This window comes from Seriola lalandi, unplaced genomic scaffold, assembly GCF_002814215.2.
Source record: "Seriola lalandi dorsalis isolate HSWRI2012SDOR001 ecotype SW California unplaced genomic scaffold, Sedor1 jcf7180002054544, whole genome shotgun sequence".
Lineage (NCBI taxonomy): Eukaryota > Metazoa > Chordata > Actinopteri > Carangiformes > Carangidae > Seriola > Seriola lalandi.
Window position 1 is genome coordinate 4,288,296 of NW_019525097.1, and position 13,247 is coordinate 4,301,542.

Genomic DNA, 13,247 nt, shown 5'->3' on the forward strand with positions numbered 1-13,247 from the left:
GAAGGAAAGAATGATGAGTGGGCCAGATATAGCTGCACTTACATTTTCGGGGTGGGAGTGGACACACAATGAAAGCATTAAAAAGACATACAGGCAAGTAAGAACTGTACTGAATAAGAAATGGAACAGGAAATGCCTGAAAATGTTAAAGCAAATGATGATTCCCATAGACAGGAAGATCCTCTTGTGCAAAAGGATGATATCTTTTATCTCAGAGGAGGAAGAGTGTGTGAGAAGATCAAACAGATAGGCTAAGTGTCACAACAGAGCAGATCTGTCAACCAGTAAGGACACAACAGGTCTGTGCAAAGCTGAAGTGGTTCCTCTGCTGTCTAATTGGCCAGTTAGCCATGGCTAACGCTGTCAAGTATGTTCAGAAGAAAGCAGAAGGAGACCATTAGTACAGGGTAACTCCCACTTGTCCTACTCTTCACTGCAGTATCACCTTCATCTCTCCCTCCCTCTGAAGTTATGGTAACAGCAGACACTGAATTTTCTTTTTATGGCCAAAAGGAAAATATTCAATATGATGTGCTCCTTTATTCACACGCCCCTCCCCGCCTGCTCTCTCCTTTCCACTACTGTCCTCTGATGGGTGCTGTGAGAATCAGGTTTTACCCTTATCCCCGAGCTCTGTCCCCCGAGCACTTTAGCCCTAATGAGGCACAGACGGCCATTGTGTCGGCTTTGCCAGTCTAGTCCCGCAGCATGACTGACAGCAGCTGAGCTCCAGGGGGAGGCCTTAGATCAGATCCACAAGCTTTGCACATCATTAGTGGTGCGTCGACGGGCAGGGCTGAGTCTCTTATTCTCAGGTTGATTTCTCATTTTAGATGGCAGTCAAAACAAAACATCCATCTTACAATGTTGTGGAGCACAAATGATATCTGATGTTTGATGTCTTTTTTGAAGAAGAAGAAGAAGAAGCAACAAGGGAGCACATGAGAGACACACTTGAGGGTAAACTGTCTTGCCTGAAAGTCCATTTCTGTACGGGCATTTATACACTTGTTCATATACAGAATAATTTCCTACTATATTTGATAGTATTTTGAAAAGCTTTTCGAAAAGCTTTTTTTTTTGTATAAAACCACAAAGATCTTTGCTAAATCAAATCACGAATCACTGCAGCAGAGAAAAAAATATCCCATTCCTACTAACAAAGACCCCCTACAGATTCGCCCAGTTTCAGCTGTAATCACGAGCAGACTAACGGCAAAAACTGTTTACATCAACCTCCGACTTGGAATTCCACGTTGAGGATATTGCGACTTTCTGTCAGTGTCGATATTTCCAACTTACCAAAAAGAAAACAGAGAAACTGTCGGCAGAATGAATGCAAATGCACAAGCACTGGCACCGACGTCAAAATAAAATCTCATATTAACACTCATACAATTATGAGTTATAGGCGTTATAAACTGTTTGCATCTTGTGTTGCTTGTCAACAAACTGCTACTAATATGTAACACAATATAAGACGCCAATTCAGACCGTATATACGGTGCGACTACAAGGGTAACATTGGGACAAACACTTTGGAATAAAGAGTGGACACAGCCATTTCCTGTTCTTGCCATTCTATCGACATTACGGTTTAGGCCGTGCACCCCTGTAGACTTGTGTTCTGAATGCTTCATATAGAAAAGCTTAGGGAAGTGCTGCTGTTTATCAGAGGTGAACTCGCCAAACCAACCAATTAATCCTTCTTTCTTTTTTTTTTTTTTTTTGGTAAAACCCAAACACACCATTTGAAAACACTTCTTTTAAAACATGATGGCTTGTCTAGGTGTGTTTTTGAGTGCGGTGTCAGTTTTGCTTATTTTGGTGCATCAAGACATGATGGGGTATTACTGCCTCCTGTGGCCAAAGAGCAGAAAACTTGAGTGAGAACTGCAGTCGTAGTGAACGTGACATGTATTAATCTGTGAAATCACTTAGCAAGGCAAAAGCATGATACCAAACTAGCCATAACCAAATCTGCTGTTAAACCATGCTGTTTCCCTGTTTCGGAGGCACTGATACACAAAGTCACAATGAGCAGCCCAGAGCTTCAGTAACAACGTCAACCTGAATATGGTGGTGGTGACGGTGGAGTCTGGTGTACAAGACGGCCAATAAGTGGGTTACGCAACTCATGAATCAACTAAATAACCAACAGAATGTGTAAAAGACAAGTAACCAATAAACAGAAAACAGCTATGATAAACTCTCGCTCAAAAGATCTAAGGTGGCACATCAAAGAAAAAACAAAGGATTATCGATTTCTCATTTTAAATGGGTGACTGCAGTGTTAGTTCGGTTAGAGGGGGAGAAAATTAACAAAGCCAAAAGACTTTATCGAGTCCAATTTCCATAATAAAGTCCAAGCTGAGTAGTTTGTTTAAATTCCCAAGGACATAATTGGCTCCTCTCCTTCCTCCTCTCTGGAGCACAAACCAATCTAATCCTGACAGAAGACTCCACAACAAGATGAGTAAAAACTCAACTCAGCCTGTATTTCCCCTTTGGCAAATCCACAGATTTTGTTGTCCTTTCCAAAGCCCATTAGAAGCCACCTTCTTGGCAGTTTTTCTCTGTATGACTGGTCTCTGTGTCAGGGATGGCTGCATAATAGTTTTAGGTAAGTGAAGTTGCTTCGGTACTTTGTCACCATCTTACCTGTTATTGTGCAACTGAGCAAAGTAGTTTAACTGGCAGAACTGTGTTGCATTGGCCCGTGGTCATAAGAAGAGGCTGCAGGAAGCATTCATATGAGACATTTGATGAACACTTCTGCTCACTTAACCTTTCCCTGTTTAAAACAATTCTTTTGTATAAAATAAAAGGGAATTACTTATTCTAAAATTAAAAAAGGAGTTGCATTACAATGGGAAACTTCATTATCTTCACCAGAATAACAAAAGGAAAGCTGGAGGGATTTCTAATACATCATAAGTGAGAACTTCTGGCAATATGCAAACAGAAAAATCTTTCCAGATCACCTTGAAGAGACAAATTTCCAATTAAAAATCCATCTCAGGTCTTCAGGTGCCCCTGGGTAGAAAGTAGGACATTTAATAGGAAATTCTCTGCAATGCATGGGGAGAATGACAAAGTGAGATCACACCGCGCCACTGCAATCACGAAATCTCACTCAAAATACACACACGCTCAAAACTCAGTAATCCTGCCTGATGTGTTGCAAGTCATCCACATATTAGAGCTCATTGTTCAGGATTCATACTTTTTCATCATTGCAGATATTTAAGGATTAACGGAGCACAAGAAATGATGGTTAAAAGTAGAATCAATCAGGACTAATTTTTTTTTATTTTTTTTTTTATTTACATTTATGGTGTTTACTTCAATCTATTGACAACTGACTCCAGAACAGTCAACATCCCTCTATATTACCTTTAACAGCAGTTTTTGTTGCCCATTGAACTGAGATTTAATGTTTCATATTTCATGAATTTTTAAATCACAATTTCTTTTTTTTTTGTTGTTTTTTTGTTTATTTTTCACCAAAATGTCTCATCATCAATTCTTTTATGCAATTTCATTTTCACACAAAAGCCAAACTTGTACGAGACGTGGCTATTTGCTGGATAAATTAAAAAAGGTAGCACGCTTTTAAAGAACCTGTGATCTATTTCTCAGCATTGTACAATAGTAATAGTAAATAGTAGAAATAATATCAGGCCAGCAGCATCAGGACAAACTGTCCCTCACAGACAGAATACAGACCCTTCACTTCACTGTGCATATAAAATGAAAGCTTTCCCCAAATGAGAGGACGGTCTTATTACCTGCATGTAGCAAGGACACAGCAACAATACTGCTGTCGACTTGAAGTAGAAACAGGAGACGGATACCGTATTGACAAGAGACACACAAAGGAAATCATCAAAGTTTACCGTCTACAGAATCAAACCTTTTGCTATGTAAATACGCCGAGGCTCAGGTTCTGAGGTTGTTTACACACAGGAGGAAATGAACAGCGGCTCCAACCCTCTGTAGTGGAGTGTCAACAAACTCCAACAACTTGAGAATACTCTATAAGGTGTTAGGAGATATATTCTTTAAGATAAGACTGGCCACAGTATGGTCTCACAGGTTCAGAATATATTGATGCAAAGTGCAAAACAATGCCGTTGATGTGACCACACTTTCTATACTGTTCTACCTCATTGTTGTTTATATGATTTGGTGAAGTTTTACCAACAGCATAACACCAAGGTTCTTCTTTTACATGATGCCTCTGCTGTTGGGCAGCACTAACATAATGTATGATCATAACAAACACAGTGATGTTTAATTCAAACCTGTCTGCAGCTTTTAGTTTGAAAAAAAAAAAAAAAAAAGGGTCCTAGAAGGAGGGAGTATGAAATCACAAAACACTCGCTTCTCTAATGCAACACACATTGACCCACACAAACACATACACACGACCGGCACTGATTGAATTACGGTTAAATAAATTAGGGTCTCCCAATTAAACTCGAGCACAATATGTTCTTGTGAGACTTATGTCTAAATTGTTCTGGTGGGTGGGACTGCTTGTGTGACAGAGCTCATATTAGCTTCAGAGACACAGGGAGTCATTACCATTCACCTCAGCTCCAAACAATATGTCAAACCAGTCTCAGCCTAACTTACTCTACAAGCACCAACTGCAACTGTACATGTGGACATATGGCAGACACCTAGATTTAAATATCATTCAAATATGGATCGAAAGATAAACTGCAAAACAAATCAGCAGATTCTTCATGGACAATTCTTCTGCATTAAAACTGGTGATTAGTGAATCAAGGGAAAGACTAAATGGAGTTTATGTGTTTCTTAGATTATAAGACAAAAGGATCTGTAGAAAGATTTTAACAATTTATATTTGAGTTTTTTCATGATGTCAGATCTTTATTTAAAAATTGGTAGCTCACTTAAATCTTGCGATGATTTTTTCTCAAGGTTGTGCAACGTCTTTCTCTGATTATATTATTATTAAATCAGTCACTCATTAATCTTGATTAATCAATTAATGTTTTGTCTATAAACTGACACAAAATAGTTAAAAAAATGTTTATTATAATTTCCCATAGACCAAGGTGACGTCTCAAAGTGTCTGGTTTTGTCTTGACTAACTGTCAAAACCCTGAATGATATTCAGTTTACTGTCACAGGCAACAAGGGAAAGCATCAAATCCTCATTTGAGAAGCGAGACCCAGCGAACGGCTGACATTGTGGCTTAAAAAAAAAAATAACTCACAGACAATTATTCAATAATCAAAACAGATGCCAATTCATTTTCTGTTGTATTCCACTAAGTGATTAATTGACCAATTACTGCAGCTCTATTGCACACACATGCACTCTGTTTTCCAGGACTTGCTGATCTTGTTTTGATTTCATGGTCTAATAACTAATTCTATGTTGTTGTTTTTTTTAATTTCATTAAAAAAATTTAAAAAAAGTCAGGTTTGCTTTATACCATTTTTTTTCTTTAAATGGGAGGAGAAAGTAATAGATCATATTCTCAGCACAGTGAATATCCTGCAGTTGACGGATGACTCATATGTAGCATACTGTGCCTCTCTCTGCTCTTCATGACTGAAAAAAATGAGGTATGACTGCTCTTCAAGGCTCAGGTACAGCTGCAGGGCAAAGGGGGTGAAGGACAAGAGCTTGAGTTTGCAGAGGAGGAGCTCGGCATTACTCTCTATTCAAATTTAACAGCAAAACTTTCCAACTGCACTTTAGAGCGTTTGCAGATGATGGCAGTCGATTACACACATCAGCAGCACCTTGGTCAGAGGCCAGATCTGTACTCTGCGCTGTCTCGCTCCTGAAGGAAATTAAAGCGCCGATATGTAAAATTCTGAAATTGTCTGCAGTCATTAAATATTCACCAGCACACTGCACATTTGCACCAGAGAGAGAGACAGCAGACTACTGGCACACGAAACCCCCCCTCAACACAGGCTTTTGGCAACTGAGGTATAAAATAAGAGAAAACAACAAATTCCCACCCCAAATGTGACAGGAAAGAAAAAGCCCCTTATTGCTTTTCTTATTCTACACTGGACACAGCCAATCTGTTTGCTCTGTGGCTTCGACAGTGAAGTCGATTTATAATTACACAGTCCACATCTTCACGGCTACACGATCACCGCTCAGGCTGATAAGCTATATGATTATTAAAGCCTAACAATAAACAGAAATCATGTTAGCATTCCTCGCCTTCTTCACCGATAAGCCAGGGACGTAAATTAACACCGCTGATGCATACATCATTGATAGACAACTCCCATGGACCCAGGAACACTCTGTATTGACTCAGAGAAAGCAGCCTAATGAATGGGAGGAGAAACCCATCGGTCCAGTCAGAGACACAAAGGGTGATAACTGTACTGACACATGTGAACGAGGAGATATTTATTGTGAAGAAAATCCGTGAACAACAGACCCACCGTGTGCCGTCCGCTTTCCAGCTGACTTTGTAGGGATTCTGTTCCAAGAAACGGAGATTTTGTCTATCCATGGACACAGGCTGAGCACCAGGGAAACCAAACCTGCAACAACAATGAAAAAACACAATAGATGACATTTAGTTATTTGATAACTAACCCCCACAAGAATGTCCTCAAGTATTTATCCATTTCATGGCCTGGCCCTTACCAATACACACATTATCAGCATGAATTAGAAGTGACATGACATAAACACAAACGTTAGCACATGGTTACACACGGCTACAAAATCTCTAAGGTCTGTTAGGAGTGACCATCAGAGCCCAGAGGTCTGTCTCAATACCCACACTCCAATATAACACAACAAAGATTGAAATGTTCATGTTATTGTTGCCACAGTAAACACATCAATTATACAATGTGCAATATGTATGTATGCAGCTGTTGCACTTCACGCCAGGAGGCCTGCTATTGACCGATGCAGTGCCCTGCTAGCATATTGGTCTATGGATGGCTGTGAGTCAGTCGGCCCATCACTTTGGTCCAGACTGAGATATCCAAACAACTATTGGTTGGATTAAGATTAAATTTGGTATAATCACTAATATATAATAATAATTTCAAATGTTGTTTGAATTGAAATATGTTCTAAAACATATCTCAAATTGGAGAGGTCCTGCCAAAGGCTTCTGTGACATAAACTCATTCAACAGCCTGGCAGCAGTGCAAAGATTCTCTCTACTAAACCTTATAAGTGAGCTTCACCCTTCTAACCAATCAGAGAAAGCCAAAGTCAAGAGTGGGAGCTCACGGCTGCCAATCAATATTTTATTGACACCTCTTTAGCCATATGTTTGTTGTATGGTGGGAGTTAGAGTAGTGTGAATGTGTTGGGCATTGACATAGTGTAAAAGGTATCACAAAGTGGAGAAAAATAGTCATTTTGTTCAGATGTTGCATTCATAAGTACATTTGGATCTTATGTTAGAAGATAAGAGCACACACAGGTATTGGCAACAGCAGGTAGTAGAAATAGCAGCGTGGACTGTTCATTCTGCTGTTACAAGACACAGCAGTAGAGCCCACTATCTGCAATTTCATTACAAAAGCTGTAGCGGCATATTTATCCAGAAAAGAAAAATCTATTCCCAACTCTGCTGCCTGCCTGAAAGTGTCAAGATCTTCAAAAAAAGAAAAGATAGGTCATTTGAGACAAAAGAGTCACTCACAACACAGCACAATAAACACATATGTACGCACAGACAAGCACAGTTTCCCAGAGGCGTACGAGGAAGGCAAACAGAGGCTGTTACCTGTCCCACTCGGCCATCTCCTGACACATTCTTTGGATCTCGCCTAGTTTGGGTTGTGTGGTGACCTGTGTGACGCCTTTCACTGTGATGCCTTCAAGGAATACTGCACCCTGGGAGGTAAAAAAACAAGGAAAACAGAAGCTCGAACTTGGATTTATAAAAATCATACCCCGCCTACACATACAAGAAAAACATTTTGAGTACCGGTGGCACTTTCCAAACAGCTGCTTCTTTGCTTTATGAATCCCTGTGTGCAGAGGCAACAGGTAGAAATATTATAAATCCATATTTCCTTTTGACTTCTCCATGTTTAAAACTGTTCTCACTTTAATTATTTTATGGATCTTATAAAACCTACTCATCCGCTTCAACTCCCAGGAAACTGGACTGTATCCACATGTTCCCATTTATGGTTTATGAAGAAATCCACTCACATCTACTCTGATAGAAATCTTGGCAACATCTGTGGCACTCATTTCCTAATCTCACTTATTTCTCATTTGGCATGACCTTTTCCTTCTCATTCAGCCCAGCTCAGTTCTGCTAACTGGTATATGACCATTTATGCCGATTAAGTATAAATGGCTACAGTGAGAAGAGAAAGAGCATGATCATGACCATATAAATTATTTCACCACCTTTTAATCTAGAGAGGGTAATGTGCATTATACAGTAGTGCTACAGTTTAGCCTCATTCATCTGCCTTAAACTCAGCAACCATTCGCACCAGTTCACCTCGTTCGCTCAGTCAGGTGAGAACAAGACTGTCTGAACATTGGTAGAGTTTCTCAAGTGTTGAAGTTGTTTTAAACCCACAAAGAATGCAATTTAACAACTGTTTCACCATCATATAGTGACCTAAGTATAATAAAAAGCCAGTGAGGATGATATTCTTTAGAATTATTAATTACTATATCTTACTCAATTAATTTTTTTCAGAAATTCCAAACAACATATAACAATAATTCCTAATGATATAATTAATCTAATTAATGTGGCCTTGGCCCAGATAAGCAGCATAAAAAGCATAGATGGTTTAACCACTGACAAGTGATTAATTAATCTAAGTTCATTTCAGTCTTTGCTAAAATCCACACTTTCCCCTAATGAGCTTCCTAGCTGCTATTTGCTACAGGTCTGATGGTGCTGACTGAAACTCCACTAAAAAGGGCAGTGGTGGAAGAAGAACTCAGATCCTTTACTTAAGTCAAAGTACCAATGCCACAGTTTCAAAATGCTCTAAAATGCAATGGAACAAGTGCTAACGTTAGCTTATACATGTCAACTAGCTAACCTGTGGTTCAAAACCTGGACATCTCCTCCTGCACTGTTTGGCCCTGTTCAGACCCAGTATTAACATGCGTCTCCACATGCATAGACCATAACGTCAGAAGCCAATAAATGGTTAAATTCAAGTATGTACTATCCAAAATAGCAGAGAAGCGTTTCTACTTCTCACATCAAAATTCAACAGTGTTTCATCCAACTTTACGACATTTCTCCTCATAACAGCCAACTGGCCGCCAACCAGTCTGACTGTGAGGCAGTCCACTCAACCAAGAGACAGTATTGCTTAATGACAGTGAAGTAATGCAGTCTGCAAGAGCTGCTCTCTCCTCTGGCTTCCTCCTTCTAGACCTGTCTGCTGTATCACATTTTCAGCTATTAGATTTGCCTTGATTCAGGTTTTCCCTAATAACAGTGATAAATAAGTATCTGTACAAATCTATGTTTTGCTTCACTTCTGTTTCGCTAATCTTTGCATTGCCTCCATTACTGTGCCTGCTGGAAATGTTAGCAGTGCCATTTTAATTTAAGCTTCTTGTAACTACTCAAAATTATTTGAAGGAGAGCATCAGTTGAATGTAGAAAGCAAACCTAATTACACGCAACTGGAGATGATTCAACACCTCTAATTTCACTAAACTGCAGTGATGAAAGCTTTACATAAAGACGGATACAGCTTATATCTAACCAAAATGATACCTTTGACAGCAGTTGAGAAGATGTAATGCTTCATTTTATCTAAATTTGAAGATTCAGTTTGCTAGATTATTTTATATAGTTGAACATAAGAGTCTTATCACTTAGAAGGGAATCGTCCCTGAAGACCTTGCATCACCCTGCATGAGATCCATGTCGTGCAGAGAGGGGCAGTGGATTTCCTGCTTAACAGTCCATTTCCTGGAACTCCATGCAAGTCTTACCAGTTTTAGCTTCTCTTTTTTTCGTTTGCCGGGCGCTGACCCAGAGGAGCTGGGGCCCGACTCCTGGCTGACCGCGTTACCGTCATCGTCCACTTCCCCCTCGTCGTCATCGAAGCACCACTCAGGCAGTGCAGGGGCGGGGGGCGCGTCCTCCTCGTCCCCATAGCGACGGAAAAGCTCTTTGAGGTAGTCTCCCTTGTAGATCCCTGGGGCCCGGGCTTGGGTGAATGCAGCCACAGCTGCTTCGACACTGATAAGAGACAGAAAACACAGACAGGGCATCTTTCACAAAGGTTTATTCTTTCATTTGTATGACAGTTTTAGAATAGTTTTATCTTGAACAAAACTAAAAAAGGTAGTCAATGGTATTTAAGGCTTCAACTGACAATTACTTCATGATTATGATATGAATAAAGAGCTTGATAAAAAAAAAAAAAGATGTCAAATTTTACTGTAATATTTCAGTACAAAAGGAAAAAGTATTGTTTAACACTATTTGTTTATGGGAATTAAAAAAACATTGAAAAATATTCCTCAGATTATGATAAGCTTCCCTTTGGAGGTCCTCAGGGATCAATTTTAGGGTCCTTAATTTTTCTTATTTATGTTAATGAACTTGACTCAAAAACATTTTCATCTTATTTATTGCTTTTTTTGTCAGGAAATGATTTGCAACAATTTCATCAAATCAAAAAACTAAAGACTCAGACTAGAGAGTTATTTTTATATTCATTATAAAATATGACTAAGTATCATCAATTAACCTGCCAATTACTTCCTTGATTGATCATTGGTATATTAAATATCCGATAATAGTGAAAAAAAATCCCCATTCTAATTTTCCACAGCCCAAGAAGATGTTGTCAAATGTTTCAATATTATCTGCCAACCGTCAAAGTTTACTATCATATATGAAAAAGAAAGGTATCAATCGTATGGTCCCAACATGAAGTAGTCAAACCTTTTCATTTGTCCAAAAACTTTTAATTTCTAATGATATAAAACAGAAAAGCAGGAAATCCTCACAATGCAGAAGCTCAGAAGAGGGACAGTTAGCTTTTGTGCCTGAAAAGGGATTAACTGATCATCAAAATAGTGCCCAATTATCTTTCTGTCGATTGATAAGTCATTAATCAACTAAATATTTCAGATCTAAATTGAATAGTTTTGTCAGACAAACAAGACATAAATACATCTTAGGCAACAGGGAATTGTGATGGGTATTTTTCACTATTTTCTGACATTTTATAGACCAAACGATTAATTGAGTAAATAATCAGCAAATTAATAAGTACTGAAAATTATTTTTTGTTGCAGCCCTAATCATGATTTACTCCATGTTTAGGGTGGATATTTTTTCACTGACTGTATGTATACAAAAAACTAAAATAAAGGCAAAAAAATCTGCCAGTGTTGACCATTTGATAGTTGAATTATCTCCCAACACATGATACAGGATGAGGGCTGTAAATGCTCACGGAATATTCATTACACAGGAAGTAGTGGGTGGTGGGAGGGCTTTATCAGTCTACCAGCTTCCAGGGATTCTGCTCTCTCAGACTGCTGCTCCACCTCTGAGTAAAGACACACACCCACTCACCCACCCCACTTCTGCTCCGTTGCTGTAAATTATTTAAACATCTCTGTCGTGGGGAAATGAACTCGGTCACTGCTGACCAGCAAGCTTCTTTGTGAAGCTTCATGTTGAAGTGGCAGTGGTGTACAGTTTGTGTTATCATGCAAGACGATTGCGAAGATGGTCAAACTGCACTCCGAACTGTATGAGTGATAGAAGGGGGTTAGTCCTTACCTCCAGTCCATCTTCTCCACCAGGTACGCACATACCAGAAAGCCTGTCCGGTTGAAGCCATGCGTGCAGTGAACACCTTTGGGAGAAAAAAAAAAAAAAAAGTAGTAAAAACTCAGAATCTCAGAATCCAACTTTAAGTTTACATTTATATTAAACCTAACCCATTTAAAAAACACTCTTGCATTGATAGAATATGTTGAAAGTCACATCAGCAGTGTATCTATTCTCATATCTCTCCTCAAAGCCTTTACGCAATCAGTTTAATGCAACATAATCTGAGCAAGGCGTCACTATTTCAACAGCCTTGTGGTTTAGCACAATCTTATCCAAGTTCCCCTCTCACATCAATAACATCAGTCCTCTTTAAGATGTGCTAAGGTTGTTTTGAGCGGGGGCATCAAGTCACACAATCAAAAGACTCACAGGCAGATCCACCTCTCCTTAGAGGGCCACCCTGCCTTCATACCCACATCAAAAAGATCAGCCCGACACCAGCCACAGCACACACAGAATAGACCCAGAAATTGATGAAACATTCAGAGAGGTTAAAAGTGGATGAAAAAGGCACATGAGAAAAACAGAAAGAGAGAAAGTGTGCTCTTTAAAGCAGAATCTGAATTCCAGGGCCACAAAAAGCCCCCTGAAGGTTTTAGTCATGTGTTCACTATTTCGACTAAGAAAAAAATTGGTGTTCTCACAAACAAGCAGGTGCACAGCAAGGTTCAAACTACACAAAAATCAAACCATCTGACTCTCATACTTCCACTGCACAGGAAGTTTGCCTGGCAACGCCAACGCTAATGAAGACAAAATGAACCAATGTCAGAGCACAGGGATCACATTTACCAGCCCAACTGTCTAATTTGGACATGTGTACTGCAGAGACAACAAAGCCTAATCACCAGCTGGCCAAAGGCAGGACTTTGCTGAGATGACATTCACACATTCTGCTATGATGTCCGAGCAGTCCGATTTCCAAGCCAGCCAGCAGTTAAGAGCAGATCTGGATAGGACTAGAAGATGCTGGTATAAGAGAGCACCCTGCTGTCAGTGGTGTAAAAGCACAATTTCAATATCCATGTGTACTTGATAGGGTCCCTCAGGCTGCCTTTAGGCATTGTGTCACAGCACAGTATTATTCCAAATGAACTTGTTTACACTTGGAAAAAAGTGAATGAGCTGCTTAAAAACAGGACAAATGAGAAAAAAAAAGTTGTTGTTCCACCAGGACACCCATAAGCCCCTAATTGAGGGAGCACGTGAATAATTATTTAAGAAGTGAGATTCATTAAAACCCTTTTATTCATAATACATTCAATTAGTTGGCAGTTTATTAAATAAACCTAACTAAAAACGAATGCAGTCTAATAATACAGTGCTCCAATAAATCCTCTCTTCGTGATGGTTATAATTCTCAGTTTTTGTTGAAACTGTTTAAGAGAGGTGTTGTTTCAGCTGTATGAT

At 39.3% G+C, this 13,247-nt stretch overlaps 1 protein-coding gene across 1 annotated transcript in view; it reads right to left on the reverse strand.

Annotated features, from left to right (window-relative positions):
- rngtt (RNA guanylyltransferase and 5'-phosphatase) overlaps positions 1-13,247 on the reverse strand; it is a 91,955-nt gene that overhangs the window by 73,016 nt on the left and 5,692 nt on the right. Inside the window, exons 5-8 of the mRNA XM_023415119.2 lie at positions 11,784-11,859; positions 9,974-10,223; positions 7,767-7,876; positions 6,454-6,555 (exon numbers count right to left, since the gene is read on the reverse strand). Of these exons, the coding sequence (XP_023270887.1) occupies positions 6,454-6,555; positions 7,767-7,876; positions 9,974-10,223; positions 11,784-11,859 (538 nt within the window). The remainder of the gene's footprint in view (positions 1-6,453; positions 6,556-7,766; positions 7,877-9,973; positions 10,224-11,783; positions 11,860-13,247) is intronic.